This window comes from Denticeps clupeoides, chromosome 11, assembly GCF_900700375.1.
Source record: "Denticeps clupeoides chromosome 11, fDenClu1.1, whole genome shotgun sequence".
Taxonomy (NCBI): Eukaryota; Metazoa; Chordata; class Actinopteri; order Clupeiformes; family Denticipitidae; genus Denticeps; species Denticeps clupeoides.
This window is the reverse complement of record NC_041717.1, coordinates 15,322,588-15,343,171: the sequence shown is the minus strand read 5'-3', so window position 1 is coordinate 15,343,171 and position 20,584 is coordinate 15,322,588. Positions and strand designations below refer to the sequence as shown.

At 42.7% G+C, this 20,584-nt stretch overlaps 2 protein-coding genes across 2 annotated transcripts; one reads left to right on the top strand and one right to left on the bottom strand.

Moving 5' to 3' along the window:
* The first annotated feature begins 1,038 nt into the window (after positions 1-1,038).
* Positions 1,039-12,992, top strand: cmya5 (cardiomyopathy associated 5). The gene is made up of 13 exons (XM_028995282.1): positions 1,039-1,210; positions 1,468-5,269; positions 7,499-7,594; positions 7,817-8,050; positions 8,458-8,480; positions 8,847-8,968; positions 9,059-9,193; positions 9,415-9,561; positions 9,714-9,855; positions 9,947-10,080; positions 10,554-10,665; positions 11,216-11,392; positions 11,478-12,992. Exons 1-13 carry the CDS (start codon positions 1,140-1,142, stop codon positions 11,728-11,730), a joined length of 5,448 nt encoding a protein of 1,815 aa, XP_028851115.1. The 5' UTR covers positions 1,039-1,139; the 3' UTR covers positions 11,731-12,992.
* Positions 12,993-13,110: 118 nt separating this feature from the next.
* Positions 13,111-20,116, bottom strand: mtx3 (metaxin 3). Its single transcript, XM_028995284.1, has 9 exons — positions 19,878-20,116; positions 18,839-18,908; positions 18,632-18,708; positions 17,696-17,788; positions 17,155-17,337; positions 16,575-16,651; positions 16,121-16,269; positions 15,779-15,867; positions 13,111-15,228 (listed from the first exon to the last, which is right to left on the bottom strand). Exons 1-9 carry the CDS (start codon positions 19,956-19,958, stop codon positions 15,130-15,132), a joined length of 918 nt encoding a protein of 305 aa, XP_028851117.1. The 5' UTR covers positions 19,959-20,116; the 3' UTR covers positions 13,111-15,129.
* Between the last annotated feature and the right edge of the window lie 468 nt (positions 20,117-20,584).

The window sequence follows — 20,584 nt, the reverse complement described above, 5'->3', positions numbered from 1 at the left end:
ACCACGCCACTGCTGCGTCCCCCTTCACTGGCTTCCAGTATCTGCCCGCATCTGATTCAAAATACTGAGGCCACAAAGCCAAGGAAGGGTCACACCCTCCTATCTCCGATCTCTCATCGCCCCCTTGCGCTGGACCTCGATCTCTCCGATCTGCGCTGGTACTTGGGAAGCATTCATCTAGACTCTTCTCTGTCTTGGCTCCCAGGTGGTGGAATGAACTTTCACTAGAGGCAGTGATGTGGTCGGCCTAGGGGGCCAGGAAGCGGACCCGTAATCAGAAAAGTGAAATTTAAGTGATTGTCGTTGTGATACACAGCACATTTACATTTACATTTACATTTACGGCATTTGGCAGACGCCCTTATCCAGAGCGACTTACAACGTGCTTTCAAGTTAGCACAGCACAAGGTGCAGACAACAAAATGTGTCCTCTGCTTTTAACAATCATTGGGCAGCCATGAGAGGTGCCCGGGGAGCAGTGTGTGGGGACGGTGCCTCAGTGGTACCTTGGCGGTTCAGGACTCGAACGGTCAACCTTCTGATTATGGGTCCGTTTCCTTCCCCACTAGGCCACCACTGCCGGTTCGAACCCTGAACTGCCGAGGTGCCACTGAGCAAAGCACCGTCCCCACACACTGCTGCCCGGGCGCCTGTCATGGCTGCCCACTCGGCGGACGGGTTAAATGCAGAGGACACATTTCACTGGGTGCTGTGCTGTGGCAACTAATCGCATGTTCCAGCCGAACCAAATAAGGGATTTCAACGAGAGACATCTTAAAGCAATTATGAAATGACTATTACTGCGAATGTAAATGTAATGTTCTCTATAGACCAGGTCCTGGGTCAGGTTGGGGTGAGTGTAGGGCCAGCCAGGCCCCCCTCTGCCTCGGGTCCGGCGGAGACACGACGGGGTAATTCGTGCTGAACTCGTCTATTCCTGGTCGGATCCGGGAGAGACGTGCCATGTGTCACCGGGGTATAATTAGGACCGACGGGGCGGCCGGGGTCCGCCTGGCGGTGTCGCCTTACGTTCGCTTTTTTAATTCCTCCCGCACTGCGCGGTTCGCGACGGGCGAGGACCCTTCCTCTCCGAACCTCGGGTCTCGGGGGGAACGTCCGTGTCCAGCAGCCCGACGACGATGGACGAGGGCGCCGAGAGGGCCGAGGCGGCGGCCGGAGGGGACAGCGAGGCGGAGGAACTGCACAGCAGGTGGGGTCCGAGCCGAACGGTTCAAAAACGCATTTAGAACGTTCTCTCGGCGCTGTAAGAGATCTAGGGATCCCCAAACTTACTTCCCTTTTTTGTTTCTGTCACCCAGAACACGGTCTTAAATGACGTTTTTAAGAGCTGTGTTTGTTAATATGCATGAAATGTGGCCATTGGGATAAATAGCTATTCAGTAATAATTGTAGCCGCGGTCGAAAACTGGAATGGATGTAATTACATCTGTTTTGCCCCTTTTGCAGTCTGAAGGAAGTGATGCAAGACCAGTCTGTAAAGCCCAAGTTTCAGTGTCTGATGGTGGACCCGTCCTTCTCCATGGTCACGGTCCAGAGTGAGGACAGCGGGATCGTGTGGGAAACCGCCTCCAGCAGGTGCTCCACGCCGTGGGCATCGGAGGCGAGCTCCACGTCCGAGTCGTGCAGCGTGGAAGGTTCTGGGGCGCAGGGCAAGATCGTCATCATCATGGACGAGGAGAAGATTGTGCGGAGGCGAAAAAAGACAAGTGGCCGAAGCAGTAGGTTTAAGAGGTCTGGATCGAGATCAGCCGCGATTGGAACCGAGAGACCCATGATGGCGGAGGTGTCTGTGCCCAATGTGCGCCAGGAAAACACAGACGAGTCTGCAGAAAGTAAAGCTGATAAGGAGCAGGAGTTATTTAGTCTAATATCAGAAGGATATGAGATCCTCAACGTGGTGGTCCCTTCAAAACTTCCCACAGTAGACGAGGAAGAGGCAGCTGACTTGGAGGAAAATTTGTCCTATTTGCAGGATTCTCCACAGATCAAGTCGAAATGTAAAGAAGAAGTAACACCTGCCCTGGAGGCCTTTGCTGGTCCGGTAGAGGTAGATATGGTCATTGAGGATGGAGAGAAAGTAGTCGACGTCTCACAGACCGCAGACAGCAAACCTCAGACAAAAGAAGGGACGATGGACATGGATTACTTCGAGAAGTTCACTTTGGTAGATGACAGTGCGCCCGGTGGCGAGCCGGCTGCAAGTGAGATGCCTAACAAAGAAGAAGTTGAACCGGATATTGAACAGCTGAAGCCTGAGGAAGAATCTAAACCCGCAGGGAGCCCACCAAAGTCAGACAGCGCCCTAGTGGTTGTGAGCGATGTCGAGATAGCAAGCGAACATCTGGATGAAGTCTTCTACGGGAACAGTCAGATGGAGGAAGAGGAAAACGAAAACGGCGCGGTGATGATAGCCGAGCGGTCGAAATCTCTGAAGGAGAGCGGATCGGTGCTGTTTGGAAGTCAGGAATCGATTCTCACTCCGGTTTTCCTTCCAACGGGCCCGCCAAAAATAATCGATCCCTGTCTTCTGGACGAGCCAACTGCAATGTCCTTCCTTTACTCTGACCTTTATGAGGATGCCCTGGGTGACAGGAGGAGGGAGGAGGACTGCTCAGATGTGGAGAGTGTCGTTTCTGAGAAGTCATTTAAAAGACAGCTTTCAGATGATGAGGAAGAAGGCTACCTGCAGAAGTTTATCTTGAAGGACGAGACTCCCACAGTACAACCAGTTGAGCCTGAAAGTGGTGCGGCTGAAGATAATCGCCTGATCTGGCCACAAACGAAATTTGAGCTAACGGGATGTTTATTACGGGCGCAGGAAGAGGATGCACAGAAGGAAGAGGAAGTTGAATGCACCGGCAATGGCTGTTCACATGACACAGCACCTGTGCAAATTACACAGCCCGAAGAACCACAAGAACCCATTAAAGAACAGAAGAAGGAGTTAAGTACCGATGAAGTGAAGTGCTGTCGCACTCTCATCGAAACTAAGATGCAAGGAACTGCTGGGAATCGGATGCAGCAGGAAAACGAAACAAAAACAGAGAAGCGGAGACAATTGACCAGTGATCAACTTGGATCAGAAGGAAAAGCTGAGGTTCAAGATGAAATGGAAAAACCGTGTAGCATCCAAGAAAAGGATTCCACTGCATGTAACAACTCAAACGAATGTTGCTCTGGAATTGCATCAATAGGTAAAGCCGAGGCGCTCGCTACAGACATTCCCGCAACTGTACTAAAGACCGATGACTTAATAGAGGCTGAGATTCCAGCTGAAAGCCTAGAAGATTCAAAGAAAATCTTTGAGCACCAAAGTGACACAGCCACAAATGTTCTTGATGCAGATTTTAAACATGTGATAGAAACTGAGAATATGCAGATGAAGCAGAAAGTCATTGGGATTATTAATGATTCAGAAAAAAACACGGACAAAAGTGAACCGTGTGAGAATGAGATCGCTCAAGAACCCGGTAAAAAAGGATGTGAGGCTAAATCTTCAAAAATGGATTCTTCAGGTCGTATCTCATTGGAAAATAAATGGGAAGTTCTGGGTGTAGAAAAGGTGGTTGGTGAAGCAGAAGTCACAAGAGTGGAAACAAAGGAACCTGAAATAGCTGCCATTGTTAACGTTGACACCAAAGCCGAGGAAGCTAAGGAAGAAATTCAAGAAAAAGTAAGAGATAGTCCTGATAAACTGATACCCGAATCAGAAGTTGATAAAGGAAGTGCATTGCAGGGTAAGTTGGAAAGCGCTGATGAAGTTGGTGAGTTTGAATTTATTACCCAGGAAGACATCTGTAACATAGCATTGCACGAAACACCTGAGACTTTACACCTCAAACGTGAAGATGAAAAAGGAGAACAAGCAGAAATTGTTATTCCAGAAGCTCATCAACCGAATGAAGAAATGATTGTCAAAGGCAAACTTCCTGGAAATGTGGAGTTTCTCAAGGAACCAGAGGAAATCAGAGATGCTCTAGTCCATAAGACTGCAATGGCTTGTAGTGTTGAAGAACAAGTGCAAGATGATGCACCTCAGCAAGAACCAGTGATGGAAGTGATTAGCAAGCCAAGCTTGAACGTACATGCTGAGCATGATAGTAAATCTACTGTTAACGGCCTTTCGATTCAGAAGGAGACAATGGAGAAAGCAGCTCAGGATGCAACTGAAACAAGACACACACAGGACAAAACTGTAATGGCAGATAAAGAAAAAGCAAAGGAGATTGAAGAACAAATCCCAAAAGATGGCAACAACACCTTCATTGCTGGCCAAGAGAAAAAAACTGAATTAGTACAGCAAGACGGCAAGATTTTCTGTGATGAACAAACTAAGGTTATGAAACCCTCTTCTCTAAAGCACATGGATGCTAAAGAAGGAAGGGGATGTGAAGAGGAAAGCCAAGGTACTGTCTCTCCACTTATGAGCTTCTCAGTTCAGGAAAGCCTGGTTTCCAGCGCTGTGGACAATTTGAAAGACGATAGAAGATTTGAGAGCCAGGGAGCTCAAAATGAAGCGCTGATGCAAGATATCACCAAGACAGATTTAGATGTGAATGTAGAATGCATTCATGATGCTACTGTCAATGGGCTTTTTGTTCAGAAGGAACATATTGAGAATGTGTCACAGGATGTGACTGCGGCCGATGTCACTCAAGACAAAACTGATGAAGAAAGAAATGAAGGAGAGGAGATACTGATGGAGTTAGATAAGTCTCCTGAAACAGCCGTGACTGGCCAAAAGAACAAAAATAAACTGGTGCAGCAAGAGGAGCCTTTAGACATTGAAGAAAGACCTTCATCTCTGGAGCACCTGGAAGCTGAAGAAGGAAAAGATGAAGAGCAAGGGATAAAGGAAGAAGAACAGGAGGACCATGGTCTTTTCCCTCCGCTCAGAAGCTTCTCAGGTCAGGAGGACCTGTCTGTACTACCTGAGGCCTACAGAGATACTGGCGAGTCGGCAGAGGATCTCGATTTTGAGATTGTAACTAAGCAAGATGCAACAGATTTTCCCGGCCTAGAGACTGTGGAGGTAAAGGATGAGGAAGATCAGGCCCGGGACGACATTTCTGATGATGCCCTGGAAGACAGCTATGAGTTTATTGAGGCCCCGGGGGAAGATGAAGTACCAGGAATGGACACTTTTTGTCTTGTCTGTTGCTGTCCAATATTAGGGGAAGATAAGCTCTTTGGTGAACATCGAGATCATGAAGTGTCCACCTTGGATAAAGCCTATGATGACATTAAGGTAACTATGGGGCAATTCCTAAAACCGTGCATTCCGAGGTGAATTATTGCCATTCAGTCATTTGATCTGCTACAACAGACGTAGCTTCATCACAGTTATTATGTATTCCATGTGTAATAAGAACCCATACACTGTTAGATGAGGTGCAGAGCCTGTGGTTTGAAATAAGGTCTGAGAGCCAGGGAGTTCAAAACGAAGCGTTGGTGCAAGAGATCAGATTTAGATGTGTATGTAGAATGCATTAGTGATTCCACTGTCAATGGGCCTTTTCTTCAGAAGGAAAATTTCTTCATTATTTGCTTCTCTGTAAATGATACAGAGAAGCAAATAATGCATGTTTTTAGAAGGTCATCTTTGACGCCACCTTCTAGTTTAGTGATGTTTGATCTATGTTTCCCTACTCTAACATGAACATTCTGTACACTTTGGTAGACGGAGCAGCTGACCCCAAATATGCACCTAAAGCTCAAACCAAACCAAAGGTTCTTACAAAATATCTGGCTACCACAGCAACGGTTTGCGATAGTTTACTGAAAGTGAAGTGACTGTCATTGTGATACACAGCACAGCACATGGTGACACAGTGAAATGTGTCCTCTGCTTTTAACCATCACCTTTGGTGAGCAGTGGGCAGCCATGACAGGCTCCCGGGATTCGAACTGGCAACCTTCTGATTACGGGGGCGCTTCCTTAACCACCACTGCTCTGTCACATGTTAGCTGTCGTTCAACTGCCATGTGTATCACAGCATTTGTAATACAAGTAGCGGCATCATATTGCTTTACACTGTAACCACTGAATGTGATTAGGATTGGCATTGCATGCCAACCATGTTTGCCATATTACAAGCTCACGTTGGCATGGTGGGTAATCATCCCCATGGTTGTGAGGTTGAGTATGTGTGCAGAGTTGGTGCAGGTTTCGTCCGGGTTCTCTGGTTTCCTTCCCCCACCCACCCAAAGGCACACTAGGTGGACTGGCAGTTTTAAATTGACTGTAGGAGTGAGTGAATGGTGTGTGTGTGTCTGTGGTGGGCAGGTACCCCACCCTGGGTGAGTTTCCCAGGATGATTTCCGGTGGCCGCAACCAGTAATAGGACTAAGCAGTTAAGGAAATGAGTGAGTGATTGAGCAGCATACCAGTTGCTTAGAAACTTACCCAAGTGCTGTTTTCTACTTGACATACAGTGGGTACGGAAAGTATTCACAGCACCCCATATTGACAGAAAAACACAGAATTGTTTTTTCAGTTTATTAACAAAGAAAAAACTGAACTCTCCCTTTGCTCATTATTTAGTAGAAGCAACCTTTTGATCTAATACAGCCATGAGTCTTTTGGGGAAAGATGCAACAAGTTTTGTAAGATGCAACACCTGGATTTGGGGATCCTCTGCCATTCCTCCTCTCCAGTTGTGGCAGGGTGAATGGTAAATGTTGTGGACAGCCAATTTAAGGTCTCTCCAGAGATGCTCTATTGGGTTTAAGTCAGGGCTCTGGCTGGGCCTTTCAAGAACAGTCACAGAGTTGTTGTGAAGCCACTCCTTCATTATTTTAGCTGTGTGCTAAGGTCATTGTCTTGTTGGAAGGTAAACCTTTGGCCCAGTCTGAGGTCCAGAGAAGGTTTTTGTCCAGGATATCCCTGTACTTGGCCGCATTAATCTTTCCCTTGATTCCAACTAGTTGTCCTGTACCTGTAGCTGTAAAACACCCCCACAGTATGATGCTGCAACCACCATGCTTCACTGTTGGGACTGTATTGGACAGGTCATGAGCAGTGCCTGGTTTTCTCCACACATACTGCTTAGCATTAAGGCCAAAAAGTTCTATCTTGGTCTCATCAAACCAAACAATCTTATTTCTTACCATCTTGGAGTCCTTCAGTTATTTTTAGCAAACTCCATGTAGGCTTTCATGTGTCTTGCATTGAAGTGGAGGTTTCAGTCGGGCCACTCTTCAATAAAGCCCATGACTGATGGAGGGCTGCAGTGATTGTTGACTTTCTATCAGGTCCGTGAGTATAATCAAACACAGCTGGACTCAAATGAAGTTGTAGAACAAACAGTGACTTTCTGATTGATGGGGTTGAGGTCAGGGCACTGTTCAAGACCTTGTTTTGGGTAATGGGGGACAGTCATGCAGAAAAAGTTTAGTTCATGTAGTTACATTTAGTGACGCGTTAGAAGGTACATTTGAGGGATGTGTCTCATTTTACGCCAATTTGTTTTGACAGAATCAGCTGAGTGACTGGATATCGGCGTTGCAAGAAAGATCTGAAAATATTGAGGACTTGGTGTCTGAGCTTGAACTGGGATACAACTCAGTGGAGGTACAGGTCAATTTTTTTTCAATTGGAAATTCCCTAGTCACTGTTCTATGTAAAATTGCTGCCACTGTAAGATGAGAGTTACACCCACTGGCACATGAAAAGTCACTTTATTTTATGAATTTTATTTATGAATGCTAAACCTGTAAATGGTGCAAAGTGGAAATTGGACTGGATAGGAGTGTCACCTAAATGTAAAAATGTATATACAATTGTCACATGCAGGAAATGTGCAAGACCATGGAGCAGGAGATGGAGCATCAGAATGAAGAAATGCTGAAAATGGTTATGGATCAGTACAATGAAATGTCTCAGTCCATGGAAGAAGAGAAGAAGGCCAAGCTGGAGCAGCTCTATGACCAGATTGTCTCATTTCAAGAGAGCATTGATGCTGCCAAAGAGGTCCTGGAGAAAAGTGCCAAAGACATTCACGAGGAGGATCCTCTCACGTTCTTGTCTGTGAGTAAGATGCTAAAGAGCAAAATTACAGCTGTTTTTGCACAATACCTATCAGTCAAGCCAAATAAGTAATTATTATTTTATGATAAGTTATTTTTTATTTATTATGAATTTAAAGACTACTCTTGTATCCTTTTTGCTCATATCATGTACATTCTCATGAATTCATATTAACAAGTAGAGCAAATACTAAAACCCATGATTAATTCTCATTCTTTCATCAAGCATGTACATTTAAAATATTATGGTATGTTTCAAAAATATTCCATGCACTTTGTTTCTTTTTTGGTAATTCATGCTATTTCATTATGTTGGCATTCTATTGCTGCTAACCGTATGTGGGATAATTCATTTCCATATTTATGTCAGGGTGCATTTAACGAGAGCATTTCCTTTTTTATTCCCAGTCATCCAAAGACATAAACCAGAGGTAACAAAATGTCTGATTTAATGTTAAATGTGCACAATGAGATTATGCCATTTGCTTGCATAAGAAAAAAAATCTAAAAACACATTACACATAAAACACAGTTTTACAGGTTGGTTTGGATTAACTGCATCTGGAATGACAGAACTGGAGTGTCACTTACCCACATCTGAATTACCCACATCTATAATGCAAGATAGCTGCTAGCATTGTATTTTTAACTAATTTGAATAAAAATGTGTAGAAGTGAAGTGTGTGGTCCTGCATGAACCCATGATGATGATTGATTGGTGAATGTCTGAATCCATACTACAGTAGTAAGTTCAGGTTATATGCGATAATATTTATAGATTTTTGGCAATCTTACAGTCTTACAACAGCTTTAGAAACAGCCAAGCCTTTGGAGCTCGGACCTCGTGGACTTCCTGTGTTTGATGATTATGCCAAGGGCTCCTCAACCAATGGCCAAAAACATCGTAAAGGCATTCCAGGTTAGCTCATGTACTTTTTTTAAAGCTTCTTAAGATTCTTTTTTTTTTTTTTTTTACAAATGATTGTTTGTCTTTATATTCCAAATGTAGTTCCCCAGAAGCCCCATCTTCAAGCACAAGAACCTAATTCTGCCACCAGCACCTCGGTCACAGTATACTGGACAGTCAATGAGGGGGACATTATTGATTGTTTTCAAGTTTATTGTATGGAAGAACCACAAGGAGGTACAAGCACAGGATTATAGGGTTTTAATCTATACATTGTGCACATATACACTGTATACAACAGAGAACGTGAATATTCCATGGTCAGGGTCATTTATTATTATTTTATTATTTATATCTAACTCTTGTGTGATATTAAGAATTTAAACAGTAATGTTTAAGCAAGTTGCAATCACCTCACTTATATTGAATAACACTTCAATAACCTTTTTCCATGCCAGCTATTTCTGAGGAGTACAGAGTGACTGTGAAAGAGAGCTACTGCACACTGGAGGAGTTGGAACCAGACAAATGTTATAAAGTTTGGGTGATGGCGGTCAACTACACCGGCTGCAGCCTGCCCAGTGAAAGGCTATCGTTCAGGACTGGTCAGTTCTTTTCCATTCAGGATATAAATAAAATAACCACCTGTTTTAAGCCTGCCTTAAATGTTCATTATCTTCTTGGTTTTAGAAATGCCTCAGAGGGTCTGTATGTACAGTTTTTCTAGTGGATAATAATCTCCCCGTCTCTCTCCCAGCTCCATCGGCAGCTACGATTCAGCCCGAGAGCTGCTCAGTTTTGTGGGACTCAGCCACCCTGCGCTGGAGCTCAGAGCTGCCCGGCGAGAGCTTCACCCTGGAGTACTGCCGCCAGTATGCCTGCGAGGGCGAGGGGCTCAGGTTGGTTCTCATGCACTCCCACAATGCATTTTTGGACATGCATAGCTCTTCAAAATTTAATTTTGGAATTTAATCTGGTGTCTCTCATTAGGTCCATTTCTGGGATTAGAGGACATGAGCAAAAGGTTCTCCTGCAGCCCAATGAAAATTATCTGTTCTACATAAAATCCGTGAACTCAGCTGGAGCAAGTGAGCAGAGTGAAGCTGCACTCATTTCCACAAGAGGTAAGATTCCACACTGCTGGCTTTATTTGCCAATTTTATTTGTGCTACTTTTCAGTAGGTATCATTATTTACTAAGGGTACTGCAAATGCTGACATTATTGGTGTGCCCAGTGTAGATTTATTGAAGTTAAGGTCTTTCATAAAACAGATAGTGTTTTTATAGCAGAAGAAAGATGTATCAGACTAAACTTTTATTCTTTAAAAAAAATTTAATCAGAAAGATCAAACTATTGTGATATAATCATTGGCATGGGTAACATAGTATTTCATCATATCCGTATCGCACCATTCTCAGGGATTCCCACACATAATTCTGTGTATTTTATTCACGATTTCATACATCGGTTACATGGTAACAAACATTTGCAAAACATTTACATTAATAGGAACTCAGAAGGATTGCATGATTTCTGATTATGGAAAAATTGATTGCTGATTATTGATTTGTCATGCTGATATTGAAAAATACGAAGGCACAAGATTTCACTTCCTGAAGGAAACAGCCAGTCCAGCACTGACACTGTCAGAGGATGAGAGCATGGTGGTCTACAGCGTTGACACCAAAGAGGCAGCTTCAGTTCTTGAGTACGTAACAAACACCATCAGAAATGGATGTTGTGCCACCTTGTAGTGTTGCATTTGTACATTTTTGCAGTCCCTGTGCATGTGGCTGTCATATACAGTGCATCTGGAAAGTATTCACAGAACACCACATTTTATTCACAGCCTTATTCCAAAGTTGATCAAATTTTTTTTTTGCTCAGAATTCTACACACAACACCCCATAATGACAATGTGTGTTTCAAAAAAATGTTTACTTTAGGTTTTTTGCAAATTCATTAAAAAAAACAAACGTGAAAGCACATGTATATAAGTATTCACTGTCTTCGCCGTGAAGCTCAAAAGTGAGCTAAGAGGCACCCTGTTTCCCCTGATCGTCCTTGAGATGTTTCTACAGCTTTACTGGAGTCTACCTGTGGAGAAACAGTTGATTGAACATGATTTGGAAAGACACACACCCGTCTATATAAGGTCCCACAGTCGACAGTTCATGTCAGAGCACAACCCATGCATGCGAATGCTTTCTGGATGCACTGCAGCTGCGTGACGCTTTAAATATGTGAAACATGTTCAGGTGTCCGGTTATACTTGGGGAGATCTTGGCCCCCAAAGGCTACTACTATTGGGAGACGGTCGTGTCGGACTGCCAGGCCTACCGGATCGGTGTTGCTTACAGCTCGAGCACGGGTAACTTTCCTCCAGGAGAGGACAGCACCTCCTGGTGCCTTCACTGTGTCCCTACGTCTGCCAGGTACAAACGTCCATAATTCTTCCCACTTAGAATTCTACTCGCTTCTACTCACGTAGAATTTCACACTTTTCCTAACTTTCTACAGCTGCAGGTTTGAGCTGCTGCATGATAGTGTGCAGACAGATGTTTTCGTAGTGGATGTGCCTGAAAGGATTGGAACTTTGCTGGACTTTATTCATGGAAAGCTGGTCTTCTTCAATGCACAGAATTGCCACCTTCTGGGCTCCATGCACCACAGGTTCACTGGGGCCTGTCAGGCCGTGTTCGGCCTGGAGAGTCCAGGGAGCCTGAAGCTTCAGATGCTGCTGGAGGTGCCAGCATTCGCAAAGCACTATTAGTTTTGTCAATTTCCTCACCTTTAAAAAAATTGCTTTTAGCTGAGTGGCATGAACTTGTTGTGGAACCCTTTTGCTCAATTTACAGGGTTCTTGAAATGCACTTAAAAATAAATGTAAAATATCTGTGAAAGTCCAGACTCAGGTCATCATGGTTTGTGGCGCAGAGGCTGAAAATTGGACTCTGATGATGGCAAATGTACTTGAATGTACTAAAAGTGTGATTCTTTGTGTAAATAATGTACTGTACCACTGTCTTGATTTTAATGCATATCACCACGTTTTTTACACGTATGGCTAAGCTAATTGGTCACTTTTATGAACGCAATAGGCAACAATTTTCTTAATTGATTTGACTATATGCATTATTTACTTTTTACACTGTATATATATGTGTGTGTGTCTTTATTTATGAAGCACTAATTATTAAATTGGTTATTAGATAGATGCCATTAGTATTTGAATTGATTCAAAGGTGACGTTTATGCTGCAATATGCATGGCACTCTGTCCACTAGATGTCCCTGTAGATCGTTTTATTTTGCTGTGGTTTTTCTTTAAGGCATCCTGATGTAATAGATCAATTCTAACTGATACCATATTTAAATATGAAATGTTTTCCTGCTGTATTACTTTGTTGAATGCGATTTGATAGCCTGAAATATTTTTGTACCATCGTGACATTTTTTGTTTTCTTGAAATAATGTGATGGATATCTTATTAGGAAATGTACAGATTTGGATTTTCGATGAAATATGTGAACGTGTTGTCACGTGACACTGCTTGTCTAGGGGGTTAATGCCACCACGTGCCATCCATGTGTAGAGGGTTAGTGCAAGGGTCTCGTATTGGAAACAGAGCAGGCCCATAACTCAGCATGCTTGCAGACTGCAGGTTTTGGATGCTGCTCTGAAAGCAGCCTGCCAGTTCACAGGTGGAACATTTTGTTCCGCAGAGACGAAACACAGTGTCATATCCAGGAAGTCATGAGGCCAGCTTACCGAACAAACAACAAAAAAAGGGAGTATGGGCTGTTGCTTAATCTGTGGACTGGTGTGAGACTTGTGGGGCTTGTTATTTGATTTCGAAGAATTAATTTAACTGCAGAAATAAAGAGTGGAACCTTGATAGCAATGCACATTTTTAAGAACAGCTCTTGAAGAATGGATTTTAGCAAGCCTCACCACAAAAATATGTTGAAGCATTTTAATTTTCCAGTGGCAAGCCAATGCTATGAGTGCAATTAAATGATTGCTTCTCCACCAATGTCTTTTCAAACCTCTTCTTTTTTTCTAAAGATTGTACCCCATTTCTGGTAAATTCAGACAAAAGAGGGAAATCCTGCACACATTGGAGTGTAATGAAGTTCATATGAGCCTGCACATATGCAAATGGTTTTTTAATAACATGAATAAAATAATAAACCACCTTTACTTTTTATAAAGACATGAACTAGAATTTGCACTGGATTGGCAATTGCTAAACACATTTTAAATTTATAACAGCATTGAACAGCAGTAATGGCTTAAAAATAATGTTAAGTAATGAATGACAAGATAAAAGAAAGATGGCACATTGTGCATTACATTTCCCCCATTAGGAATGTAGTGTGAAGTAAAACTTGCATTCAGTTTCAGCAGGCTGAAGCCCAAGAAGAACCAGAAATTAAATTTCTTATATCTCAAAATAGTCTTTGCATTATAGTCAGTTTTGCTGATAGTTTCAGGACGTTGGTGTCCATACATTCATCAGACAACATAAAGAGAAACACATAACAACAGCATGAAACAGAATTAGATATAAGGTCCTGACAAAAAAAGGCAGCATTTTTTAAATGATTCATTGAAATGGAAGTGTACACTGCACATACTGCACATCATAATATATTGCTACAGATACATATGTTGAGGGACATTTAGGTGGTATGAACAAATTCAAGCTTTTAATACCTCACATAGTTGCTTCACATACGATGTAATGCAGCATTCTTGCATAAAATAAAAATTATAATATGCACTATTCATAACAGAATGTTGATGGATTTCATTTGAACGCTTAAAATCAAGTGTAAAAACAGATGGTTCTAGCAAATAAAAAGGGAAGAAGTGAAGTCTGAATCTTGGCAACGTATTTGGCAATGTATTGTTAACATCATGATTGTGATGCGCCATAATCGCTGTCAGAACACAGGCTTGTTTAGCAGCAAGAGGTCTTAATATAATACTACTCTATACTACTATAAGCTTGATATAAGGAGTTCTAATGAGTACTTGTACAGAGATGAGTTTGGGAAGGAAGCTCAGGCAGGGAATACCAGGGAGACGATCTGGAATTTTTTTTTTTCCAGTAACAACCTGCAGACTCTGGCAGTAATACATAGAAAAATAACAGAATGGTATAACATGGTAGAGTGAGCATTTAAATATTTTCATCTGTTCATGGCTGATTTCCATTCTCAGGATGGCACCAAAAAAACAGAAGTGTCACAGACACAGGCCCATCGTGGACACGACGCAAGCCCATTGGTCCCCTGATTGAGCACCTCGCCAGCCGTCTGTCTCCACATGAAAATAATGTCAATGCGGCGCACAGACGATGCACACCATCTGGATAAGCCTTAAAACTCGTCTGTCTCCCTCTTTATGTAGGGTTGTCTTTGGATTTTTATATTTCTCGCACATACGTTTTCTCTCCCTGCATATTTACATTTGTACAGGTAACATGACAAGTAACATCTAGAGACAGACGCCTGGGTTTTTTTTTTCCTTAAAACATTCTAAAGTGCATCAACTTTGTCAAAACCATAGATCATCTGCTTAAAAAAATTATAATATCCAAGTGCAACAAAAACAACACTCCAATAGAGATTGTTAGAACATACAATGGTTAGTGTCGGATCCCACAAATTACTTTAGAGAGGAATAATATATTATAATGTCTTGAACATTTCTGTAACTATATTCAAGGTAATATATTCACATGTAAAGATCATGAAAAGTAGAGCTCGGTAGATTAAATGGTTATGATTAATTATGACAGACATATGCCCTTTTCTTAGATTTTAGGAATGCAATTGGAGAAGTCAGTGCTGTTTGGCTGCATTATAGCTTGACTATATCTTAAATCCTCAGAATTACTATGCGAATACTTAATGGGATATCAATAAAGCAAAATATTTTAAGCAGTCCCACTAATCCACATTTGAAACACACCACGGAAAGATACTTAAAATGAAAATGAAGTGGCTGCCTCCCCACACCCGCCTGCCAGAATTACTCAACAGGCCAGCTTTCTGAACCCAAGCTCTTCCAATCAAACAGACATTATTATTACTCCTTAGAGGCTTGAGTACATTAGTCACAAAGGCTTTTTGGGGAATAAAAATGGATTTTGAGCATGAAAGTCAGGCTGGAGTAGAGTTTCTTTCACTTGAACCAGCTGACACTTTATGGTTCTTTCTATGAGGTCTGTGCTGAGGGCTGCTGCGAAGGTTGTCATCCATCTGTAAGAAACAAAAAAAAAATGTGTTTAGTCTGGAGGGGAAAAAGGCTACAGGCGAGATTTTATTTCACTCAGAACACCCTTTGTTCTCAGTTCTGAGCCTGTTCTGCAGAGGTTCTGGTCAAATCCTCTCAGTCAGATAGGAGAACGGGGCTTGCTGTTATATACTGTTATCGATTCCCATTATTGCAAAAACCATGTCATTGTGGGACAATAGTGCTGCTGATAAACTTTTGTACAGAGTAATGTTCTGCATTACGAAGTGAAGTGAAAGTGATTATTTGTCGTATATGATACACAGCACCGGGAAAATTTAACACATAGCCCTTAGTGAGCAGTGGGCAGCCATGAAAGGCCCCAAGGAGCAGTGTGTAGGGACGGTGCTTCACTCAGTTGTACCTCAGTGTCACCTTTGCGGTGCGTTATTCAAACGGCAACCACCACTGCCCCATTACAATGGTTAAACAAGCAATTTCCGGTCAAACATGGCCTACATTGTAAATTTGTGTATGCAAATATATACTCTAATGTCTTGTTAAACATGAAAGGACCTTCTCTATAAGGATGGACTCCTTGTTGACAAGTTGCGTCAGTTTCTGGAGATTTGCGTCAACTGTCTCTTGAGCGGGTGGCGGTGACCCTAATGAAAATCAGAAGGCATTTAATTAAAAGGGATTCAATGAACAGAAGTCACCACAGCGGAGAATTAAGGACAGTTGGCACTAAAGAATCTAGATCACAAAAATACAGTCAGCTTCTACATTATGCACAAGACAAAGCTTTGCCATTTTTTCCCCCACCACCATCTTTCATAAGTTCCCTAGTAAGACAACTTCATTTCACATGAAACACAGACGTGTGAATACAGCTTATCAGGAATTTATGCAGGACACCTTCTTCAAAGAAGGTCTTGAGGACGGTGTTGCAGAAATGGCAGAGGTTGGCCAGTTGTTTAAGGTGCTGCTGAAGCCGACTGCTGGGGAACGGGGCTTTATGGAGGGGTGCAACATATCCAAACACAAAGGCATCGAGACTGGTAGGCCTATAGAACACACACACACACACATTTTAAATACAAGGCCAGAGCAGAGCTCCATTCTTATTAGAACTATAAAAGTTGAGTGCCTGGGGTGGTAGAAGCAAAGTGGGTAAGACATTCGTCCTATGAACAAGAAGACCACAAATTCCCAGGTTCAAACCCCACTTACTACCATTATGTCCCTGAGCAAGACACACTGAGTGTCTCCAGGGAGACTGTCCATGCAACTACAGATTGTAAGTCGCTCTGGATAACAGCGTCTGGTAAATGCTGCAAATGTTAAATACATAACTGTACATGAAACTCACATGCTTCCAAAGAAGTAGTGGGAGCTCCCCAATCTGTGTGAAAGTAAATTCAGGCACTCCTTCGCATCACTGTAAATCTGAGAAGGCAAAAAATTCGTTGACATTAAATCATTTGCTTACGTCCATAATACTGTGCTGCCAGCCGTTCTGAGAAGTTTCACAATCTGTTATGACTGACTGTAAATATTCAAATCACCATATGGTGAATCTTTCACATGTACACATAGAGGACTAAAAGTGCATCAGGGGCCTTAAATGATGGCCTTTTGTGAACACCGGCCAGCGGTTGCCCTTTTATTGACCTTGGCAGTGAATTCAGGAGATCAGCAGACAGCCCTGCCTCTCGGTGGAGTCTCCACAGGCCCCCCTGCTCCACGGGAGATAAACATTTTTCCATCTGCTGGGTTAAGAAACCACATTCGCAGAAACAGACCGGGTCTGAGGCCTCCGCTTCCTAACAGCAGCCGCACTTCCAGGCCCACCGTAATAAAGCCGCACAGAAGCCCTGGCGTGAAACACGGCATCATCTGTCCCGCCCAAGGCTCGTTGGGATGGTAGATAAACAGAAGCAGCTCTTTACCTTTCCTTCAACCTCTTTTACACCACAGAGAGGAGACTCTGCCTTGGTCAGGAGAAGGCGGGAGAGGCCAGCACTGGCCAGGCAGCTCGGCACAAAGAAGTTGAGCGGAAATGGGGAGCGCGATGCAAACCACGGTCTCGTCAGGTCTGCATAGTTTTCCGCGTCGACCCAGAATGTGTGCAGCTGAAAGTCAAAACACAAACGCTGTAGATCTGAAGGGGAGAAAAGCCTTAAAAACCAAACATACTGCGGTGATACAGGGAGATTTTTCCAATCAGTGTGATCAGTCAGCTATCGTTGCTCTTTTACAAAGCTCAGTGTGGTACCTCATATGGGGGTTTGGTTCCACATTTCATTAATGTAGTGTTATGGCAGTGTTTTCAAAGTATTTTTTATACCATGCAGAGGAAGTATAGACAAGCGAGGACAAAAAAACGAGGTTGAACATCTAGTAAATTGATTATTTTACGGAGATCTACGGATACAGTGTGTGAGCAAATACATTCGAGTCAAATTTCTGGAAGCGGACACAGCTACGTACCAGGGCTGGTCTCAACTTCTCCTCCAGAAGTGCAATATATGCCATTGTGTCGGCTCCCTGTTTGGCAGACAGTTCGTAGTCCGCATTGAATCTCTGAAGTAAAAAAAACAAAACAAAAAAAAACACACATTCTAAAATATATAACACAACCAAACATACCAAAAATCTGAGCTGTGGTCTAGCTTCTTCCAGCAGGGGCTAAAACAAGGCCAATTCTTTCCAAACAGCATTTTGAAACAGGAATCCATACCTTTATTATTGTAACTCACTTTACGTAGGGGTTGGTGTATTCGCCATTACTCACTCAATTCAATCCCAGTCTTTTAACTGGGACACGGAAATATTTCATCTGTTTTATCAATGCTCCACAAATGCTCCAGAACTCAAAGCACTTGAAGCTACAGCCTTATTTTTTGCCGCTCAACACTATGTGAGATGTTGATTTCACTTGCTTTTTTATGGCTCGTGGATTATTTTATCTTCATCTACTGTTACTTATCCACTTTTACATTTCTTTTCACTGCCTAGTTTTAACATAGGCACAAATGTAAAAAAAAAAAAAAAACCACTGTCATCATTTTAAAGTGCTTTCATATTTATTCATTCATCAATGAGAAAACTTGAATAATTGAACCACAGAGGATCTGCATCTTTGTCTTGGTTTGGGCATGTGGAGAACGTGTATTATGCTAGCTGACACCCCCCTTCCCCACGGACAAGGGCTATATAAGGGAAATAGTGGGCAAATGGACAAAAAGGTATTTAAATACTCCAGAAAGAGGACTTATGGTATGTGCGAGCCATCAATCATGCCTACAGGCTCCTCCCAAAATGGATGAGTGGAACGATGCAGATAACTAGGAAGCAGTTATTTCTTTTGCTTTGGTTTATTTCTGTAAAGCCAGAAGACAATTCCGACATGTCAACAGAAAATACCTGTTTTCTCATGAAATTGAGAATTTTAGTTGGTTCTGTCACTGTAGATCCATCAGAGCGAAGCTCTGGCACAGTAGCTAGAGACAGAAATAACATTATTAAATCACCATCCCAGCCACTGGAGGTGCATGTGGCAGTATATTTCATGGTGATGGTCCCAAGCCAGGTAAATGGGGAGGAAAACACCATAAACCAACATGCATTTACCTGTGATTGTCTTCCACGTCCAGTCAATGGGTTTCACGGTTAGATCTGCACCAGCAAACTTTGCATATGCCTGTAAAACAGCACTGCCTATTAAGTGAATGTGAAGTGATTGTGAAACACTGCACCACAGCACACGGTGAGAACAAATTGTGTCCTCTGCTTTTGACCATCACCCGGGGAGCAGTGTGTGGGGACGATACTTTGCTCAGCGGCACCTCATTGGTACTTTGGTGGCTCGGGATTCGAATCGGCAACCTTCAGATTACGGGGCCACTTCCTTAACCGCTAGGCCACCACTGCCCAAAGAAAGGTAGAGTGGAAGAAAATATCACAGCGATGGGGTGGAAGAAAATATCACAGCGATGGGGAGTTGCCCACTAATAATAATAATAATAATAATAATAAATAAATAATAACACTGCTCTGTTTCTATTACATTAGATTACGTTTACGTCCGTTTGCCTAGTATGTCCACATTCTATGAAATATTATGTGACTAGAGGGGGGGGGGCAGAAACTGGCCAATCAAAGCACAGCAAGAGCACGGTGCAGAACATGAACACAGCTGACAGAAAATGTCCATCCACTGACATGGACGGTCCTCTGAGCACATGTTCTGCGCTATGCAGGAGCGTGGAGACCTACGTCGCACAAACACTGACCTTTATTTCTAGTTATAAAAAAAAAACTGCTATGTTTGCTGCCTGTTACGGTGGAAGGTTTAGTCCGAACTCCTACCTATGCAGTGGTGAAGGCAAGAAACCCGCAAACGCCCTTGAAGAAAAGCATTCGCATCTGTTCGCTCCACAGACGTGGACGTTTCGTGTTCACACCGTATACGGTGCTGTCCAGTAGGGTAGAATGCAGATACTGGGTCCACGCGTTTATTTAACCACACGTTGTTCATCTACCCTAGAATGTTTATTTCATGCCTTTAGCATAACGAGGTTAGCAGCAGCTAGTGTTAGCATACAGACAAGGGCGTTAAACATCTAAACTGACAGACAGTACCGGTGCATGTACACTTGGAGATATTTACCAAAACGATAAGACATTCGGGGTCCACAGAGGGCAAATCCCAGTCCCCTCCCCAGCATCTCAGCTCCATGGGCGCCGCCATGTTGGATCCAGTGGCCACACAGTGGCGGCTACTGGTCTACAGTTTCAGAACAAATTTTAATAAACGGACTCTGGACGTCACTCTTTTTTTAACCAGTTGCGTGACCTCACTGTTCACCAGTTCTCTGATTAGCCATTTCATTAGTTCACCCGCCCTGACTACTCTGAATAAAAAGAGTGAGATGTTAGGGGGCGGGGCTTCGAACGTCATTCAAAATATTTCTACATTCAAAACAAACTCATGAACTTATTTGTACACCACATTTTAATTCTTTATTAAATAAAAACGACACGTTGGCTATAGTGAATTTGCCAGTTGTTGTTCGGCATCAAAATATAATTCAAAGAAATCCCCAAACTAATATGAATGATTAATTCATATGAGTCACAAAACCGCACACAATTTCAATGTGTTTGCTTCAATCAAAGCTGGTTATTTACTGCGACGCAAATGACTTAATTTCATGTTCCAAAACCGTTCAGCTATTTACAATATGAATGAGCAAGTTAAATATTTCTACATTGTTAAGATGGCTGTTCTTATGCATAATTTGGGTAATTTGACATACTGGAGTTCTGAATTTCATCAGCGATTGGTCACAATAACATGAAAACAAAACAAACTAA

Excerpts from the sequence above, each read along its gene's own strand:
- mtx3 (XM_028995284.1), bottom strand. The coding sequence starts at position 19,958 with ATGGCGGCGCCCATGGAGCTGAGATGCTGGGGAGGGGACTGGGATTTG. Across the intron at positions 17,789-18,631 it reads TCAATTTCATGAGAAAACAG|AGATTCAATGCGGACTACGA; the intron begins GTATTTTCTGTT and ends TTTTTACTTCAG. Across the intron at positions 15,229-15,778 it reads AGTCCATCCTTATAGAGAAG|ATGGATGACAACCTTCGCAG; the intron begins GTCCTTTCATGT and ends TGTTTCTTACAG.
- cmya5 (XM_028995282.1), top strand. The coding sequence starts at position 1,140 with ATGGACGAGGGCGCCGAGAGGGCCGAGGCGGCGGCCGGAGGGGACAGC. Across the intron at positions 5,270-7,498 it reads AAGCCTATGATGACATTAAG|AATCAGCTGAGTGACTGGAT; the intron begins GTAACTATGGGG and ends TTGTTTTGACAG. Across the intron at positions 8,051-8,457 it reads ATCCTCTCACGTTCTTGTCT|TCATCCAAAGACATAAACCA; the intron begins GTGAGTAAGATG and ends TTTTATTCCCAG.